This window comes from Myodes glareolus, chromosome 21, assembly GCF_982192425.1.
Source record: "Myodes glareolus chromosome 21, mMyoGla1.1, whole genome shotgun sequence".
Taxonomy (NCBI): domain Eukaryota; kingdom Metazoa; phylum Chordata; class Mammalia; order Rodentia; family Cricetidae; genus Myodes; species Myodes glareolus.
In genome coordinates, this window is record NC_142046.1 from 11,935,553 (window position 1) to 11,955,729 (window position 20,177).

At 54.6% G+C, this 20,177-nt stretch overlaps 1 protein-coding gene across 1 annotated transcript in view; it reads left to right on the forward strand.

The window, feature by feature from the left end:
- Positions 1–1,303: 1,303 nt before the first annotated feature.
- Positions 1,304–20,177, forward strand: part of Lmx1b (LIM homeobox transcription factor 1 beta) — a 78,430-nt gene continuing 59,556 nt past the window's right edge. The window contains exons 1-2 of the mRNA XM_048432303.3: positions 1,304–1,881; positions 2,610–2,796. Coding sequence (XP_048288260.1) covers positions 1,743–1,881; positions 2,610–2,796 — 326 coding nt within the window. The 5' untranslated portion in view covers positions 1,304–1,742. The remainder of the gene's footprint in view (positions 1,882–2,609; positions 2,797–20,177) is intronic.

A 20,177-nucleotide genomic window follows, 5' to 3' on the forward strand; every position in this document is an offset into this window, starting at 1 on the left:
GGGGCAGCCAGCTCCTGCCCTGGGGCCGCACCATCCCTCTGGTTATTTCAGGACAAAACGCGCGCAGGAGTGGTGGAGTCGAAGGTGCCCAGTGTTCTGACGCGAAGTCTTCTAGTTTCCTCCCAGGGGTGTCAGCGAGATGCCCACAGGAGTCGCCTGCTGCGTGTCTCTGGCCTTGTGCTGCCCGGTGTCGGTGTCGAGGCCCACTTTGCTCAGGCTGGCCAGCGCTCGGTCTGGACCCCTGGCCAGGCCACTTGGCTACGGTAAAAGGGCACCTACTGAAGAAGTCACCAGGATTTCCTTGGAGCAGTCAGACGCGCGCCGTCCCCTAGATCTTGGCGACACCATTTCTTACCTGCACCTCATACTCCAAACCCTAGGAGGCCCAGCCTTCGTCCACGGCCCCCTCCGGTGACCGGGCCCCTTTCCAGTCCTGTTGATCCTCTTACAGTCTCCTGGTCTCAACTCTGGCCTGACCGTCCTCGCCCACCCAATGTCTCTCACTCAGGATCTGGGAGTCTCTTCAGCTCATTCTCCCTCCCTATTTCTGCCAGGCCAAGGTTTTCAGGACCCCCTCAATCAAATTGCAGCCCGTCCGTCCCTGTCCCCTAGCCAGGACTCCCTTTGACCAGTCAGGGCCGAACAGTTCTCGCCATTTGAGGCTCACTATCTCCCGATCCCAGGTGCCATCCCTCTCTTCGTACCGAGCTGTCCGGTGCAGGCACTGCCTCACGGGAGGACACCTACCTTCGCCGACAAGTCGTAGTCCCCGGGCGTCGATCCCGCCTGGCGCCGTCCCGTGGAGAAGTCACTGAGCTCCTCGTCTTCCGCAGTCTGGCCTCGCTCGGGGCCACTCCTCTGAGCGCTGGAGCTCTTAAAAAAATATTAATAATAAAAAGGCAAGAAAGAAAAAAAGAAAGAAAGCCTGATTTCCCCAACTCCCAAATCAATTTTTCAAGAGGGGTGGGGCACAGGGTTTGTTTCGATGGCTACGCAAACTTCTGCCAAGGATGGGTAGGATGGCTGGCCGGGGCCCGGGCGCGGTGCGGGGTGCAGGCCGGGGGCTCAGGGAGCCCTCCCGCGGGGAGGGGGGGGCGGCGACGGCACTATTTGACGTGGAGCCGCCGGCTCATCCCGGCGCAGTGATACGAGGCGCACCAATGAGTTCAAATGTCAGGAAGTTTGAGGAGGGGTGAGGCGGCTCCCGGCCGGAGTATCCCTCCGCCGCCAGCCCCAGCTCTAAACCGAGCGGCTCCTCGGGCGCACCATGGCACTGGAGTAGTGCGGGGAGAGCGCCCGGAGCCCCGCGGCCCGCTGCGCCCCGCCCGGGACCCCGCTGCGCCGCCTGCGCCCCCCCAACCCGTGGGGCCGCCCCTGCACTCCCGCCCCCTCCCCCGCCCGTCGCCGCTGCCGCCGCCGCCTCCTCCTCCCGGCGGCTCCGCGTGCCGCCCGCCGCCGCAGCCGGTACCCGGCCGGGACTGACAAGCAGGTGACAGGCGAGCCGCGGGCGCGCGTGGCTGCGAGTGGCCCGGAGAGCGCGGCGCGCGGGGCTGCCAGCCGCCCGGGCCCGCCCGCACGACGCCGGGGCCCGGGGCCAGCGCGCCGCCGCTCCACGCTCGCCCGGGGGCAGCTGGCGGCCCCGACCCCGCGGTCGCCGCGCCTCCCCGGCTGAAGCGGAGCGGGCGGACGGGCGGGAGGGCGAGCGGCCCGTCCGACAGGGTCCGCAGCGCTCCCGGCATCCCATGGATATAGCAACAGGTCCCGAGTCGCTGGAGAGGTGCTTCCCTCGCGGGCAGACGGACTGCGCCAAGATGTTGGACGGCATCAAGATGGAGGAGCACGCCCTGCGCCCCGGACCGGCCACCCTGGGGGTGCTGCTGGGTGAGTGCTGGGTCACAACGCCTGAATAGTTCTGGTCAGGGGGTAGGGCCATCGTGCCGCTGTGGACACTGGCACGAGAGCCAAAGGATAAAGAAAATGGGCTTGCAGGACGTGGGGAGGGGGTCCGAATCCCTGGAAAGACCACTGAAGGGGCAACAAGCACACCTAGACAGCCTCCCCGAAGGGACAACGTGCAGGGACATCACCCAGACAGAGGACCGAACAGTCTCAGCCGTCACTCACACCATCCTCTACGGGTCTGGGTTCTAGAACTGCTACTACGGACAGGGCTGGGGTGGGAAGCGGGTATCAGGGATGGTGGAAAACCAAGTCGTCACCTTAGTGTCCGGGAAAGGTGCCAGGTCACCTAGAGAAAGGGAACTTCTAGAAGGAAAAAAAAAAACTATCCCCGGGTCCATCCAAACCGCGGGTCTTGGGGCAGAAGGCACGACAGCATCGTGGGCGCGTGTCAGCTAGCGAGTAACCCGGCCTGACCTCGCTGGTTGGGTCCCAGCCGGCCACCCCGCGCGGAGCTCCTTCTTGTTGGATCTCCGCAGCTGGGGAGAGCGCAGTGCCCAGCCAAGGTTGCAGGCCCTCGGCCTCTCCGTGCCCCAGCTTACGGACAGGGACGTGCTGTCTGAGGCTGCCGGGTTCCTCTGGCGAAGGGTGGCGCTCCCGGACTGGGCCAGTCGGCGCTGACGGCCCGGCTCTCGTCCTGTGCGCTGCAGGCTCCGACTGCCCGCATCCCGCTGTCTGCGAGGGCTGCCAGCGGCCCATCTCCGACCGTTTCCTGATGCGAGTCAACGAGTCGTCCTGGCACGAGGAGTGTTTGCAGTGCGCGGCATGTCAGCAAGCCCTCACCACCAGCTGCTACTTCCGGGATCGGAAACTGTACTGCAAACAAGACTACCAACAGTAAGCGCCTCTCGCCCTCCTCTCTTTCCCCGCCACGGACCAGCACTCCAGCCCGGCCGGTCCCTGCCGGGAAGTGTCCGCGCCGCCGTACGGCCGGCTCTGCGCTCCACCGGGCCCGGTAGCTCGGAGGGCGCAAAGGGCTGCGTGACTCCGGGCTAGGGCCAACTATCGCATCCCAGCCGACACTGGTGGGGTGGCCCCTAGGTGCCATCTGTTGTCCCGGAAACCTGCGCTGAGTGACTGAATTGGGGTACAAGACAAAGCCCTGGGCAGACTGGTGGATATGATGCTTATCCTGGGAAAGGGCTTGGCCCCACTAAGGCCTGTAGTGGGAACCAACAATTTATTTTCCAAGAAAGGCATTGCTTTAGAGAGCCAAGCCTGACTATGTGCTTCCCCAATCCAAGAGCATCTGGGATTCTTGAAGCCAGGGAGATGGGTGCTGAACCCCGGCTGCCGGCTGCCGTTCAGGCAGGGAGGTCCGCACCCTGCCTGGTTCCTTGTGGCACTTTTCTTCTCTGGTAAAGAGAAATGGGTGTCCATCTTCCTAAACCGTTTCATACGGGGAATTTTGCCCTTACAATTTTTCTTAGCTGGAGCTAGGAAGCCACCACCTCGGGATCCTAGTTGGGGTGGCTGACTGGAGGAGTCAGGCCTCCCCAGACGGCCTTCTTTCTCACAGTGTACTGGGAAAGAGAGGTTGATACTAGACAAGTGTGTTGAGCCCTACCTATAGCTTCCAGACTAAACTGGTGCTGGGGATTTGTATGGTTGGAGGCTGGGGACAGAACACAGCAGCTTTTCCTATGACCTGCCTGGGGTCATATACCTGGAAATGCAATTGGAGGGGGTGGGGGCGACGACAATGAGGAGCCTCAGTGGAGAGAAAGATGTGGGGGTCCTGGGAGTGGGTGTGCGGGGATAAGTGTGTGTGTGTGTCTGTGAGAACTTCTAAGCCGTGCTCAGAAAGGTGTCTTGGATGGTCCAGGTCGGATGGCTGCTCAGGTGCTTTGGGCTCCCGGTTCTTAGTACCTAAGCCTTTGGAGGAAAAGGCAGCAGGGCTGTGTGTGCCAGTCAGTGAGTGCAGCCAAAGTATTTGTCACCAAATCCAAGGTCTAGTGTGAAGAGGGGCAGCCAGATTCTTTGACTGGGGCCTGCAGATACCAAACTTCAGGCCACAGGGCTTTGGCGGCAGGTCGGCAGTGTTCCCAATGACTGGGGAACCCACAGAAACTACCTTCTGCACCTGGCTCTTTTTGGTGGCTGGAGTAGGGTAATGTTTCTATGGGCAAGAATTGGGGTGGGTTTCAAAGATCTGTCCTTTTGTTGGTCTTATAACGTGGTGTAGGACTGGCCCTCTGTGTGGCGTTCCCAGGGTGGAGGCACTTTGTTGATGTCCTTGCCGCGTCTGTGCCTGGAACTCTAGTTCCTGGAGAGAAGGCCACACCAGTCAGTTCACCCACAGCTGTGCACACAGCAGTACAGATAAAATGGGGTAGCAATGACTGGGGACTGGGGATGACTCAGGCAGCCCCTCTCTGGGATGTGCTCCTGGCTGAACTTTGGGAGAAACCTCACATATCCCACTTAGCTACCGACCTCAGCAGCCCCACACGTGGGTTTTCTAAGAGGCCTGGGAAAGTTAAAAATGGGCCTCTGAAACTTTGGGGGTGGTTTTAAATTTTTTAATTTCAACACTGGGAAGACTTTGCAACCTTTTGCACATAGTTGCCCCTAGGGTCGTTCTAGAGCTTCTCCTGAGAGAGAGCAAAGACTCCTCCCGGGTCCTTCTGGCTCAGTCACGAAAGAACAACAGGAGCTGGATTTTGCCCTAGAGAGAAGAGTGACCAACCTCCCCACTTTACAAAACAATTAAACATTTGCAACTTCTTTGTCCCACTGATATTTGTTTTTGAAAGGAAAGAAAAACACTTCACCAAAGAACCGGTTTCTATCTAGTTGCAAACCCTGGTGCTGGGGAGGAATTTGTTCCCCAGGGCTCTGGTCCTGAGTTTGAAGTGTGCATCCCCAGAGGAAGCATGGGGAAAAGGGAGTCTGTCTTACCCTCTCCTCTCATCCTTCCCTCCTCCATCATACCTTCTTCCTAACGATAATGACAATTAAGTACCTGCTACAGGCGGGCCTCCTGGTGTGCTTGGGCGGGGTAGTCGTTATCAACACAATCTTGGGGACAAATCCCCAGGGTCTCCTGGCAGCATTTTGCAGGGAGCAGATCGGGCAGGCTCCCTGAGAACTCACACGGAAACAATGTTCTTTTTACACAATAAAAAAATATTTTTATTCATGATTTTTTTCTTTGAGAATCCCACATACATATTTATTTCATGTGTGCCCAAATGCTTTTCAGACGAGAATTAAGGCAAATGGGTGCGGAGACGTGCTTTCTTGATTTTGAGTGTGTGCCTCCCCAGCACTGGAAAATTTGCAGCAACACACACACACACACACACACACACACACACACGTTTTATAAAAGGCACCCCTTACCCGGCTGAGCGGAACGGCAGGCTTGGTCCTTGTAAAGAGGTTGCTGGTTTTTTTGATGTGTGTCTTCCTTTCGGTTTGTTCTTAACGATCTCAGGCACCCAAAGCGCGAAGTTGTTTTACGCACCACAGGGGCGATTGATTAGCTATTGGGAACATTTAGGACAATTGATAAAATCAACTCGCAGGCCTGGCAGAGCAAGGAAAAATGCGGGCCGCGAAACTGGGACTTTTGTTTTTTTGTTTGTAACCTGAAAACTCTCCTTTTCCCCTATCCTTATGTACGTTTCTGGGACTCCTTCAAAGAGACCTCGGTCCTCTTCCAAATAGAAAACCGGGTTAGAAACCGGGAAAACACACGGCCTCCGCAAAATCGCCAACACCGCTCTGTGTCTTCCACTGGAGAAACTATGAAAAAAAAAATTGACAGCCTCCCTCCCCAATATATGTTGTTTTTCTTGGCAGTTTGGTGAAATCGAATTATGTAACTCCCTTCTCTTGCCGGCTGTCGCTCACTAGCTCCGAACGCTTCTTGTCTGGAAAAGGTTTCTGTCCTAAGGAGGTGGTGGATTCCTGGAGGAGGCTCCGGAAAGGAGGGGAGGGTCGATGGGAGAGTCTAAAAATCTGTCACACAATGGAGTCTGAGGGCTTGTGGAGCAGCTCCGGGGCCTAGGAGATATTAGGTGTGCGCGCCGGAGCCTTTTGTGATGGGTGGGGGGGGGGGTGGATGCGGAGCTCCTTTCGGGAGCTCTTCCACTTGCTTGTGAGGGGCCTGCCGGGGCGCCCAAGCCTCGGGTGCTGCGACCTCCCTGACTCTGTTGAAAATGTTGGCGAAATCCTTAGGCTAGTTCGCCCAGGTAGGGTACCCCTCCGCGGTAGAAGTGGGCATCCAGGCTATGACTTTGACAAAAAGCATTCGGAATCCTGGTCTGGATTTTTAAAACGTTTCTCCCGGCTAGCTGCGGCCGCACGTGGCTCAGCCCGGCTCTTCCCATCACCTTCTTTCCCTCGGAAGTGTTTACCCAGGCAAAAGCTTTACTGGATCGGGAGGCTCACCGCGGCCTCGCGAGCAGGGACTGCTAGTGTCAGTGTGGCATCCGTGGAGCAAACCCAGGCTCCTGGCCCTTTCTCGCTCCTGGGTTTCGTTTTTTAGCTTGGAAGGAAGGCCTCTTTCTTAGATGTACTGGAATACCTCTCGCCATCGGCACCCGCTTATCGGTGAGAACCCCAGCCTGAATTATCTCCCCACTGTATCAAACGAATTCAGAGTTACAGACACTCCAGCCCACTGCCTGGGGTACCGGCTGGCTCTCCCCAGAAACCTGCTTAGAAAAAGAAGTCAGTACGTAGCTTACAAAAGGGGGGGTATTCTCTCTGGAGCCCCAAAGACTGAAGGGCTCCCACTGCCAGTGCCAGACCAGTCCGGGGATCCCTGGTCCCTTCGAGGGAGCCTGTATGTTTAACCCCAGCACCTCCTCTGTGGGTTGGAGGTGAGGGGAAGCCTTCCTGCCGTGCAGGCATCTGGGGCTGAAGGAAAGCATTATTCACTGCCCGACTCCTGGCTCACCCTCTATTCCCAAGGCTCTGGGCTGCTATGGCCTTATTTGTTTGCAGTGTTTTTCTCAAGTGGGGGGAAGCGGCTGTGAGAATCTGTTCTATGGTATGTGATTGGAAGGTCCGGTTTTCTTCCTGTCCTCATGCCAAACTTAGAAACACAAAGCCATGATGCACCTACGTGGCCCTCTGTGGTATAACCAAGACCTGCCTACCTAGGAAAGTATTCTTATAGACTCTCAGGATTAGGTGTCCGAAAGAACTGGTGTCTTTGCCTGATATGTTGTTACCCTTTGGAAATTATTGCTGTCCTCGGGGTTGCATTTGCAGGGAATGTCTTGTCTCCAAAAATCCTCTCCAGACTTCAGACAGGTTTCTAAGTAGATCAATGTTGTCCCCAGGGAAACCATTCCCCTTTGCCTGAGAGGACACAGCCTCCCTCTGCTACAAAAGAGCTTTAGATACTGAGTCACATCCAGGTTCACCCCCCAGCCCTAGCACTCAGCTAAAAGGCAGCCCACCCCTTGCCCTTCTCTCTACCCAACATGATGACATCACCTTGCTTGGTGACTGCGGTGACTGCCAGCGAGGATTCCAAGGGACACCTGGGGGAGCATCGGTTGATGTTTTCATTTGAAAGCATCCTTTATCCTCTGCTTCAGTGTTGGAGAAACTTCTGCTTGTGAGGATGGGTGCAGATGCCAATAGTGTGTTAGCATCTTGGGCTGGCATGTGACTCTGTTCCTCCAGGGGTCGGGTATTGGTCCAGAGAAGCAATATTTCCACCGGGGAAGCAATGACATCTCCACGGCCTGCATATTACTTGGAAAAGCATAGTCAATAATATGATTTCCCATCCTATAATTGTTCTGACTCAAGTGCCAGACAAGAAAGGTCAGCCTACATCTCCAAGGGGGGAGATGTGGGGAAGAGTCCCCAAGAACCCCAAGTTCAGAAGGAAGACAGACCTAATGGTGGCAGAGCATTCCAGAAGGTTGGAAGATAGCCTGTGTCCATGCTCACTGGCCTTGTGAAGTTTCTATTTGTGATGGGCTAGTATATTTTCCTGAGGGGATTGTCTTGTGACTAGCTGGTTTTGAAAGAGACTGAGACAGCCTGAGAGAGGGAGACAGACGGGGGTGGAAGGTTGCAGGGTATAAAGCATAAATAAGCACAATCCAACAACTCTGGCATCACTTTGGCCGAAGGATAGAGGACACTCCCAATGTCATGAGTTACAACTTGAAATTTGTTAGACTCACAGTTGGTGCTTGGCCTGAGGTTTGGAGCCTGGGAGGATGGTCCACTCAGAGCGACAGAGCCGGTGTGAGTTTTCAGTCAGCCCCGAAGTGGTCAGGACTCCAGGTTCTCTGACGGTCCCAGCCAGATCTTTAACTCTCTACAATTCCCAGGTTCTGTGTTGATGGCAGCAAAAAGCAAAATCCAAATTATGTATATTTATTACCACTGCGGTCAGAAGTGGAAAGGTGACGGGCGGAGGGGAGGGGAGGTCTGAAAAAGTTGGTTCTAAGGCAGGGGAAGAGAAGTGGCAGACGGCTGCCTTTCCATCAGCCGCTGGTGTTCTCCATTCATGTCATAAATGTCTCCTGTCATTTGATGCCAAAAGCAACATGATTTGGATCCCTGGTGGCCTATAGAGGTTTTCTCCTCCTCCTCCTCTTTTTCTTCCCCTGCAGTAAATGTTTATTTGTTAATAATATACTTTAAACAGCCCAGCCTTGACCTCAAGTCTCCTGAAGCATCCATCTTCTTCTAGAAAAATGTTTCAAAGTTTGTGTAATTTGGGGGAAAGGTGTAAGTGACAGGCAGAGAAGGGCCTGTGTTTGCTCTAACTACCGCTGTGGCATGGAGTGCTGGGGCACAAGGGGCCACTGTGTTCCCAATGGCATCTTTCTTGGGTTTCAGGCCTGGCTGACAGCACTTCCTCAATGGCCTTTACCTTTTGCTTGTCTCTGATGAGTTCCAATAAATTCTCCCGTGAGCCTTCCTTTGTTATTCTCAGGGAAATATCGTCTCCATCTCAGCTCCATGACCCTGGGGGTCCTGAAGGAAGATGGGGGGACACGTGGAAAGAACAGGACCTCAGGGAGTGCCTAGCCCCAAGTGACCCTAGACACCTGGCTATCCTGGTGCTCTGCCTGTGACTCAAGGAGAAAATCTCTTTTCTAGAGTCTGGTTCTAAAAGAAACAAAACTGTTTGCTTCCTGGCTGGCCTGTGCTAGAAAGAGTCTCTCGCGCTCTCTCTCTCTCTCTCTCTCTCTCTCTCTCTCTCTCTCTCTCTCTCTCTCTCTCTCACCTCTCTCTCTCTCTCTCTCTCTCTCTCTCTCTCTCTCTCTCTCTCTCACACACACACACACACACATACAGAGAGACATACACACAGAGCTGTGCAGAGATTGCTGGCTAAGGAGGGAGAGAGCTCAGAGTACTCAGGGCTGCAGTGCCCAGCGGAGGGGCAGGAGCAAGTTGGGGAGGGAGGTGAACCTACCACAACACTGGGCCTCCTGCTCCCCAGCACCTCCAGTGGGAAAGAAGGGGTCGTGCTGAGCTAGGGTGGCTGGGAGTGGCTGTGTCCCGTCCCCCCCCCCCCCCCCCCGCCTCCTGCAGAGGGGGTTCTGGTCAAGTAGCACTAAGATTGCTGCAGTTACTTGGGTCATCCTTGTGGATCCGAGTTGAAGCCAGGGTGGAAATCAGTGGACTGAGATGCTGTAGGGTAACCTGAGCTCTGAGAGGAGCTGCTGTCAAAATAAATAAATAAATAAATAAATAAATAAGAACAAGGTTCCTAGCAAGTTCTACTTTGGGATGCAGGCCCTAATCACCTTCAAGTAACTGGGGCCAGGGTCTGAGCCTCGGTTTCCTCTTCTGTGGAATGGGGATGACAGGTCCTATCTCATTGGGTTGCTCTGAGGACAAAGTAAAGCAAATTCAGAGATGCCAGCCTGGCCTGGTAGGAAACTCAGTCGATGTGTGTTTTCTTCCTTCCTGCTGGGAAGTAAACCGGAGGCAGGAATGCTTTGTCTACTGTGTGTAGGAGGCCTGAGGCCTGCAGCCACCTTTTGCTTCTCACCGAGGACTGGGACTAGCGTCGGAATCCCCTGAGAAGGAAAGGCTCTGTAAGGCAAGTAGTCTATGGATGGCCGCCATGACTTGTAGGCTCGATGGGACCATTTTCTCTAACACTCTGGGACTTGACCAGTGCAAATGAACTTGCAAGAGCGGAGCGGGGTTAAGCGGAGTGGGCAAGCCGGATCATTTCTTCTAGAAAGAAACGGTACTTGTTGAGTGCCCGTGGAGTTCACTGGCTTTATGCCCCCAGCTGGACCTGTGGGCGAGGAAACAGGCTCCGAAGGGCTCCGTTCCTTCCTGGGATCCCCAGGTCGCTGTCTCCTGACTTGCTGGAGCCCCAGATATTGAGTGTGAACAATTGAACCTATTTTCTGAGCGCCTGACGGGAAGGGTCTGGCAGGGATGGGTCCCTGCCCTCCTTGGACTGAGTGCTCTTGAGGGACCAGCCCTGACTAGAGGACAGAAAGGTTAGAATAACTCCTTCCCAGAGGGGAGAGCCCCGTTTGCCAGCGGCCACGGAAGCCTGGGCCTGCGGTATGTTCCAGACACTCCTCTCAGCCGTTCCTGCCCGGAGTGGGGCAGCTAGGGTGTGCAGGCTCCCGGGCTCCTCGGTAGATGGAGCAGGGGCTTTGGCGATGGTTGATGAATTTCAGTGTCACCAGGGGTTTAGCCCGGATTTGGGAACCGCGCGCTCTAATACGCGCACACGGTCCTGCCCTTTCTAACTCGCAGCCCTTTCACCCAGCTGCTGATTTATGAAGGAATCCGATCCGATCCAGGACGGGCTGGGCTGGAGCCCGGAACCTTGGGCCCCGCCGCAGGCTTGGGTTCCTTCGCAGTTGAAGGATCCTCGAAAGCGTCGAGGCTCATCGCGGCTGGAGTCCGGGTGCCCTGTGGCACCTACACGGAGTGGCGGAATGACACCCCCTTGGAACCACTGGAGGGAGCGGGTGGGGAAGAGGTTCCCGCTCCCCGGCTCTCCGGCCCACCCTTTTCGGCAAGCACGAAAGCAAGTCGGGGAGGTTTGTTGATCTAGGGAACAGAACATTGAAGGGAAGCCTGTAAGATCTTTTTCCCGCCTGAGAAATGTCCAAAGTTCGGCAAATCCTGGAGCAGGCGAAGGGGCCCGCAGTTGAGTCCCCAGCAGGGCTGCGTGAGCAACAGACTTGGGCCTCCTCCTCCTCCTCCTCTTCCTCCCCCTCCTCCTGTGTACCTTCACCGAGGCTGAGGGGTTTTCCCCCTTCCAGATTTGGTTTGCAGGGGAGGGGGTGTGGCTGTATCAATCCACAAATATTTACCCTTAACAGACTTGTATCTGTGGAGATTTCGAACAAAGACAGTTTAGGGGGATTACAAAAACCCTAAACCCCGTTTTTCTCCCGGACTTGGTACTTTAAATGCCAATTACAGGCGAGCCATATCCAACAGCAACCGGGGAAGGCGGGAAGGGTCCGGGAGGGTGTGGGGGACGAGTGCAGCCATTAAATGTAACTTTTCATTATGAAAAAGGATTTCTCTGGTTTTATCTTCTAATAAGATTATGTCAGGAACACAAGTACCTAGCCTGGTGCTGAGTGACAGGGCTCTGGCGTTTAATCAGAAACTGACCGCTCAAACCGCGGGGCCCTTTGTCCCACCGAGTGACCGACGGAAACCTGCCGCCCTAATCCCCTTATTCATGTCAAGCAGAGAAAAGAGGCTGAACACCTTACAACCGTGTCCCCTCCACCCCTTCCGAGGGTGACTGGAGGAGGGGGGGGGGCTTCGAGGTCCCCAGAGTTCCCATTACCAGCTTTTCGTTTAGGAGTGGTTAGGGCCACTTGAGTTGGCTAAAAGGGGCAGGAGAGAAAGGGGAATATGGAAAACTCAGTTGGCAGCATCTGGGAAATGGAGACATAGATCCCCAAGCAGAGGGTACCATGAAGTCGGGTATTTGGGGTCTCCAGCTAAGGGCGCACGTAACTACCACCCTAGTCAAGGCAAGTCTGATAGGAGCCGGCATAGAGTTCCAGTGGAGACGAGGGTCCTCTGAGGAGTAGATTTCCTTAGAGTCTAGGGACTAATGCCGCAGTCCAGAAACTCCCGCAGATCTGGAGCTGGCATTCCCAGCTGTGAGCTCAACCCCTTTCTTCAGAAGCCAAATTCCTTTGTTCGACCCCCGCAGAAACCCGCTTCTCAGCCGGGGCACTGGAGTCTTTATTCTCCATTGCAGCTACCACTCCCTCACCCCGCCGTTCACCCCGCTCCAGTGCAGACATAACCGGCCTTGTTGCCACCCCTAGGAACCCCAGATGTCTGCATGGACTCAGAACCGCAGCTGTCACAGGCCAGCTAGAAGCAAGGACTTAGCGACTTCTAGGCACAGCGGGGAACCCGCGGCCTCGGAGAACAGGGCTAGCATGGTTCCTGGGGCCATGTATTCTACTGAAAACAAGTAACCCTGGTACCTAGCAAGAGAAACTCCCGAGGTCTGGGCTGCCCTCTGGTATAGTCGTCGATACCCCCTGAGTTTTAGCCCAAGTCCTCCAAGGAGCAGGAAGATGTTTTTTGCAAGAATTTTTTGTCTCATGCCAGATCTTTGGTTGTGCCAGGGACCCATGTACCCTGGCAGGGTTGGGTACTAGCAGTTAGTCTCCTAACTAACCCCCCAGATAACCCTCCAGAAAGGGACAGGCGAGACTGTTTTATGGAGTAAGAGACTGGCAGGGGTAAAGTTCCCATCTCTGGCTGCACTGAGACCCAGAGATTCGATGGAGGAGGGAGCTGGATTCCAGAGGAATGGGACCACAGGGCCAAAGGGTCTGGCTGGTAGAGTAAGTGACAACTGGGGCCGGAGCCCAGCGGACCTGATAACTTGAGGCTAACCTCCCAGTATGCTTCCTGAGCCCCTCTGCAATCCCTGGCTCAGCCGAGTGACAAGAGGCGGGGGCTGCAGGGGAGACTTTCTCCCTCGAAACACTTGATACCAACTTTTGTTTTTTTGGCAAGAAAAAATAAGGCTTGTTTGGAAAGGGAGGGGGCGTTAAGCGCAGAGGGAAGGAGTGAGCCTGCGGCAGGCAAACTTTGTGGATTAGGTTTCAGCGCCTCCACCCCACCCCCAGCCCCTCGGTGGTGATTTGTGTGCGGGGGTCTGTGACCCTGTGAGCATCAAACGGCCCGCGAGAACCGGCCGAGTTCAGAGGGACAGTGGGCAGAGGGGCAGCCTAAGACAACGCAGATGGTTCCTATCAGCCAGCTTGCCCGCTGCACCCTAGGCTCACAGGATCTACGCGCTGGCCCAGGGCTCCTCCATTGGGAAGGGACGGACAAGAGGCCTTGGGTCTTGGGGAGACCACTATAGAGCTCAGACCACTATAGGGGGTCAGAAAGCAGTGGTCAGAAGACAGAGGCCTAGGACAGCATTGAGCCACCAGGCCAGACTGATTCAGAAAGAGGCCAGGGCTTGGCTGTGTGCTCTAAGTGGCCCGGGCCCATTCAGGTAGAGAAGTCCTATGGTGCATTCCCAGAGGCAAGCTTACCCCACTATAAGCAGTGGTCAGTGCCAGGGCAGTGCCCCTCACAGAGGTGGTCTTATCACTTTTTTGTTGTTTGTTTTATTTTTGATTTTTATTTTCTGAGACAAGGTTTCTTTGGGTAGCCGCGGCTGTTCTGGAACTCACTCTGTAGTTTGAGGCTGGCCTCGATCTTGAAGATCCGCCGGTCTCTGCCTCCCGAGTGCCGGGATTACAGGCGTGCACCACCACGCAGCTCATTCTTTCACTCTTTACTGGGGTTGGAGAGGCTGCCCTCCACCCTGCTTGAATTTGAACAGCTGGCCTAAGCTGAGTTTGAAATCTGAAGTGCCTTCCCATGACAGTCGTCTTAAGGGTGGGACCTTAAAGCTAGGGCTCTCCACCTCCACAGATGCAGGATCCAAAGACACAGCTTACAGAGCATAGAGCCTGACCTTCATGGCCTTTGGAAAGACTGCTGCATCATGTCTCTCTGAAATCTCTTCAAGATCTTTGAAGCAAAGCGGGGCAGAGGTGGCACACACCTTTAACTGGAGGCAGAGGCAGGCAGATCTCTGAGTTCGAGGCCAACCTGGTCTACAGAGCAAGTTCCAAAACAGCCAGAGTTACACAGAGAAACCCTGACTTGGAGGTGGGGTGGGGGGAGGATCCTTGAAGCAAGGGAAGAACTGAGGCCAGGTGCCTTACTAGGCTTCCTGCATGTGGTACCTGAGTGGAAGCAAGAGCCAGGTTTGTGTACACGTTCTTTGTAGAACTGTCTTCCGGGCTCCAGCATTAGTTCTTGCCTGAGGTGTTAGACTCCTATCTCCTGAGAGGGAGCTGGTGGCAGGTGGCTCGGACGGTAGAATGGTTTTGAGGTTTCTGAACTGTGGAGGTCTGGACATCAATTCAAGGGTGAGAGGCAGGTTCTCTGGTCCTTGTGTATGACTCCCAGACACCCTGCACTTGGCCCTTTATTTCCACGGTAGGTCATGGAGAGGCCAGCAGCCTGGCCAGGGCCACAAGGGCCAGTAGACTGCCAGGACCTCTCCAAGTTCCATCTTCCAGGGTCCCTTCCTCGGGGGAGCAGCCGACTGGGTCATCTGTGCGTGGAAAGTACATCTGCCCTCCACATGTTGGACACCAAGCTGAGGACATGTGGTTTCAGACGTGTTATCTTAATCATATTTATTAGCCAATCCTGAAAAAAAAGGGGGGGATTTGATACTGTTACGATTTAGAAGAGATCCCCCAATCTGCCTGACGACAGATCAGGAGGGACAGCCAGCAACAGCCGGGTCTCAGCTGGGTTTGGGACATGGGTCCGGAAGTCCTCTGGGCTGTTCCTCCGTGATGATCCCTCTCTGCTGTGAAATGAGGGACACTCGCCTTCTCCATTTTTCCCCACACAGAGGTCTGAAGCAGCATTAATGACCTCGTCTTGACTGATAGCTAGGCTGCTCGAGTATGGTTCTAATCCTTATTAACAATCTCTAAAGTCAGGCATGAAATATGACTTTTGCACCACACTCTCCTGCATGTGTTTTTCTTTTCCAGGATATTTTTCAGGCTACCTCCAAGCCCCTCTGTTGCTCATGATTTTCTGCCATAGGTCTAAAGTTGCCAGCCCAAAAGCCAGTCTTGCAGGGAGCCCAGTCGGGGAGCGGGTGGGGGGGGGGGGTGTTGCATGACACATCTCCCTGCACAATGCAAATTGCTTCTGATTATTGAGCTTTCAAATATTTCCCTCCATCATGTTTTTATTAAGAATGCCAGCATATTTACGCTTGATAGTGTCTTCAATTATGTTAAAAAAAATAAAAAAAAAAAACGGGGGTTCCCCCTTCCATAGCAGTATGTAAAGAAAATAGTTGTCATGACCGCAAAATTACCATCTAAGCCTGGTTCGAGTCAAGCCAGCCCTGCTTTGACAAGCCCAGCAGGGCTGGGCGCTTTTTCTACTCTCCCCAGCTGCTAAGGAAACAGAGCTGAGGGGAAGCCCTCGGCAGCCTGAGAGCTGCAGGGAGCTCGGGATACCTCTCAGTAGCTGACTCTTCACAAGTCTGAGAGGCAGAAGGGGGCCCAGCTGCACAGGCTTCTCTAGCAGGCGGGGCAGGACCCAGAGAGCTTGCAGCAGCCCCTGCCTCCACAGCTGTGTGCTTGCTTAGAGCGGGTAGCCCTGGAGGCACAGCTCGGAGGGCTTTCCATTCTTCAGTGACATCTTGACATAGGTGCTACTTTTATTTTCATTTTCAGGTAAGATAGGAGACACAGAGACGTCCAGTCATTTGTCCAAGCTCACCCAGCCAGCCTGTGAAACTGGAAGTGGAAGCCTGGCATTATACCACCAGAGGATCCTCCAGAGGTCCTTTGGGAGGACGGATTCTCTGGCCTTTTGCTGATTTGGTGTCCTGGCAGCAACCTGAAGCAGGAGCTCAGTGTACGCTTAATGGATGGCCCCTGATAAAAGTTCTGTGCTTCTTCTGTGGTGTCAGGGGTGTGGCTTGGAGAATGGCTATCTCACCAAGTCCACCCATTGGGGTGCATTTGAGTTAGTGGGCTTCTGAACCGAGCCCTCCCTTAAGTCTCACTGGGGCTGCTATAGCAGTAGGCAGGACATGTTTCAGCACTAATGGAGTTTAGCTGTGGCCTGTCTAGTTCCACTGGGCATGATGTCATTCCGACTCAGCCCCATATCCCTCTTGAGAAACAAGCTTAAGGAACTTCTAGTGACTTGCCCCAGGTCATACAGCTGGGAAGCAGCTGATGAGAGACCCACGCAAGCGCAAGCGTCCTGGGGTCTGAGGTGGGCTTTCTCATTGATATTCTTTGAGCATGCTCCCTGAGTACCTTCTGTGTGCTTTGCAAATGCACAGAAGTAGGGAGATTCAGAGAGAAGTGGTTTCCCAGGACTGTGCAGCCAGGGGATGCCCTCCTACCCAGCAAGCACGGACAGGGCACAGCCAGACCTCCCAGGGCCATCTTTACCCCTGCATCGCCTTCCTGGCTCCGGACTGCTGCTACAGCAACTGGAGGCAGGCTGTGTCTGCCCTTTGAAGGGACAGCCGCCTGAGCATGTCACTTTGAACTGCAAAGGGGCCTGTGGTGAGGCTCAGCCCCCTCCCACGTGTCCCTGTCTGCCCACCCCACCAGGTCTGGTTCCAGTCGGCAGGCCTGGAGCCAGAGGGGGCGGGCAGGGCAGCTGCCCCCTGAGGGACATCAGACTAATAAGTGAGCAGTGACAGACCCCTGGAGAAGGACAGAGCTGGCCTCGCACTGGTCTGACTGGCCTACATGGCAAGAGCTCAGGAAGGTCACTTAGGTGCCACCCTCCCACAGACATGCTCCCTTGGATGCAGAGATATATCTTCTCAACAGTCACATTCAAATTTAAATGGCAGTAATGACAGAGAGAAATAATTTGAAAAAGGAAACAGCTCCTCTTAGAGATGAGAGACCTAGTACATACTCAGTCTGGCAAACATTCTGGAGGGAGTCTCAGCAGGAGGAGTGAGGTGAGCCTGGGCATCTGGATGGCTGCTCTCCACCAGGCCAGCTGAGTGCCCGGCTGCTCAGCTAGCTTCCTTAGCCAGATTCTTCAACAGGACTTTGCAGCCTGAGTTCGAGTCTGCGCTCTGCTGCCTTCTGACTGTGAGTGACCTTAGGCTAGACCTTGCTGGTCCCAGTCTATCAAGATCTAAATGCTTGCTTCAGGGCAATGATGCCTTTCAAAGAACAGAGTTGTTGCAGGCCTCTGGGTAGGAGCCAGGCCGGTGGGTGAAGATTCCGTGATGGGTTTTCCTGAGGGTATTTGTGTTTGGGCCACAGCAGGTGTGTGTCTTGGGTTTATATGCTAGGCCTTGGTAGATGGTGAGTTGGTATGGAGGAATAGGACAGGAGCCAGACTTTTTGGTCTGAAGTCGTGGCTTGAGTTCTCTGTAGCTGTGTGACCCTCAGCAGGCTCCTCGGCCTCTCTGAGTCAGGTTCTCTCACCAAAAATGTTGGTGGTCAAGGAACCTGGCGAGCCCCCAGAACGCTTCAGATGTTAAATGGGTCAATATGTGTGACCGGCCACATCAGTCAATCTTGAGTGACTTTTGTAGAGAAAGGACCTCTGGTTGGTGCTGTGAGAAGAATCTGTGGCTGGAGGGTTAGGGGTGTGAACTGGCTCAGCCGCTGAAGGTGCTGTAAACCTGATGGCATGAGTTGAATCCTCAGAATTCATATTGGAAGGAAGTCGTGCTCTGACCTCCATACACATGCTGTTCTCCCCCCCCCCCCACCCCCGCGCGCTAGTGATAGGATCTGAAAAGAACCTGTGAAGGGCTGAGAGTGCAGATGCACTGGTCCAGGGTTGCCTGATGTGTGAGAGGACCTGGGTTTGAGACCAGCCCCGAATAAAGGGGTGTAGTGCCATACACCTGAGATCACCTCTAATCCCAGCACTCGGGCAGAGCAAGGGGATCAGAAGTTCAAAGTCCATCAGGCCTAGTGTACAAGAGACCCTGTGAGTCAAAGAGTCTGTAATGTGTTAGGTGAGCAGGTTCCTGGGAGCTGAAGCTAGGCAAACTGGGGACAGTACTGCAGGTTAGTTCTGCAAGCAGAGCCATTTGGAGTTAAATGTGGACTGAGAAGGGTGGTCTGGGGCAGTAAGTCTGGCTGGAGGGGCTGTCTTGGGACACTGGGACAGGAGGCTGCAGAGCAGGGCAGTAGCCGGTGTTAGATTTGATCCTGTGGGCAGGAGGGAGCCATTGAAGGTTATTAGACAGGGGAGTGACGGGAGCTAGGGAGGCACTTTATGAAGATGAGCTGGCGGCCTGTGAACGGGATTAGACACTGGTAAAGACGGCTGCTGGCCCCCAGAAGACAGGAAGTAAATGGCAGAGGGAACGAATGGAAGTCAACATCAGGCTGTGACTGTGAGCGAGGTCAGAGGGAAAGTCACAGAGGCCTGGGGCTAGAACCTCAGATCTCAGTAGTCTGGCTGCTGCCTGGGGCCCAGGTGCTCCGGCATGCTCCAAGCAAGGCTGACCAACTTGATCATTGTCTCTCGAAGGAATTTCAGCTCCATGGGCATGTGACCAGTCACCAGGACTCATATGTCTGTTCTTGGTTTACTGTTCTGCTCCTCCATTGGTGAACATCTGAGCTCTGACCAGGCCTTTGGTTTCCTGCTGGGCCCATAGGCCAGCCCACACCTGAGAGTCCCCTAGCCATGTCCTCTTACTTTCTGTCTGGAAACATCCAGTTCTAAGGGCATAACACACAGGTCACAGTCTCATGGAGTCTCCCTGGCTGTGTCCTGACCCACACCCAGCCTGAATCCGTCCGGAGGTGCTTATTAAATGTGCATACTCCCTGGACGGTGGAGAGACTCAAGCTTTTATGTAAGGCCTGAGTATCACAGCGTAGCTGACCCAGGGGATGCTTATGCACACAGATGTGTGGGAACCCCAGCTTGGTATCTGTGCCTGGGTGAGATTTCATTGCGAATGCGTAAATGAGATATGGCTGGCTGTCTACGCTGGTGCATCTGTCTCCTAAGGCCTGGCCCTTTTTCTAGCTGGAAAGCAGCACCAGCAGGACTGAAGAAGGTATGGGTATAAAGAGGGCTAGAGAGGCCATGGCTGGTGTGGGTATAGAGAGGGCTAGAGAGGCAATGGCTGGTGTAGGTATAGAGGGGGCTAGAGAGGCAATGGCTGGTGTAGGTATAGAGGGGGCTAGAGAGGCCATAGTCGGTGTGGGCATAGAGAGGGCTAGAGAGGCCATGGTTGGTGTGGGTATAGAGAGGCCATGGTCGGTGTGGGCATAGAGAGGGCTAGAGAGGCCATGGTTGGTGTGGGCATAGAGAGGGCTAGAGAGGCCATGGCTGGTGTGGACATAGAGAGGGCTAGAGAGGCCATAGCTGATGTGGGCATAGAAAGGGCTAGAGAGGCCATGGCTGGTATGGGTATAGAGAGGGCTAGAGAGGCAATGGCTGGTGTGGGTATAGAGAGGGCTAGAGAGGCAATGGCTGATGTGGGTATGGAGAGGGCTAGAGAGGCAATGGCTCGTGTGGGTATAAAGAGGGCTAGAGAGGCTGGGTAGGTTTTCTCTCTTTCATAAATCCCAGGATGGAGAGGGAGGCAAGCTAAGAAAGGGCAGGGCAAAATTAGCACCCTCTGAGAGGCAAGAAAAGGCAAAGGCCCCCAGAATGTCCTCTCTCTGGGTCTCCCCTACTTCTGAAAGGGCTGCATTTCCTCAACCGTGTTCTCCCTGCACACGGTGAAGAGAAGGGTTATGGTCTGTTTCTAGGACCTTTACACCTTGCAGATGTTAACCAAAGACTCACAGTATCTCATTAAACACTAAGAAGAGATGATGTAGCTGGGTGGGGATGTACATCCTTAATTCCAGCACGCAGGAGGCAGAGGCAGATGGCTCTCTGAGTGAGCCTGGCCTACAGAGTGGATTATGGGAAAGCCAGGAATACACAGAGAAACTCTATCTCACCACCACCCCCCAAAAAACCTCTTAAGACTTTTAAGGTACATCTGTGTGACTCCCCATTTCAGAGATGTGCAAAAAGAAAACAGGAGAGACCACCAGTCTCCAAGATAACAAAATTTGCTTCCCACTTCCCACCAGCCCTCAGGGAGGATCCCTGCTCTGAGAAGACTCAGGAGTAAAGGCAACCTAGGAACAACCAGAGGCAAGATAGTGATCTTGCAGGGTGAGATAAGAGGTCGCAGAAGGCTCCAT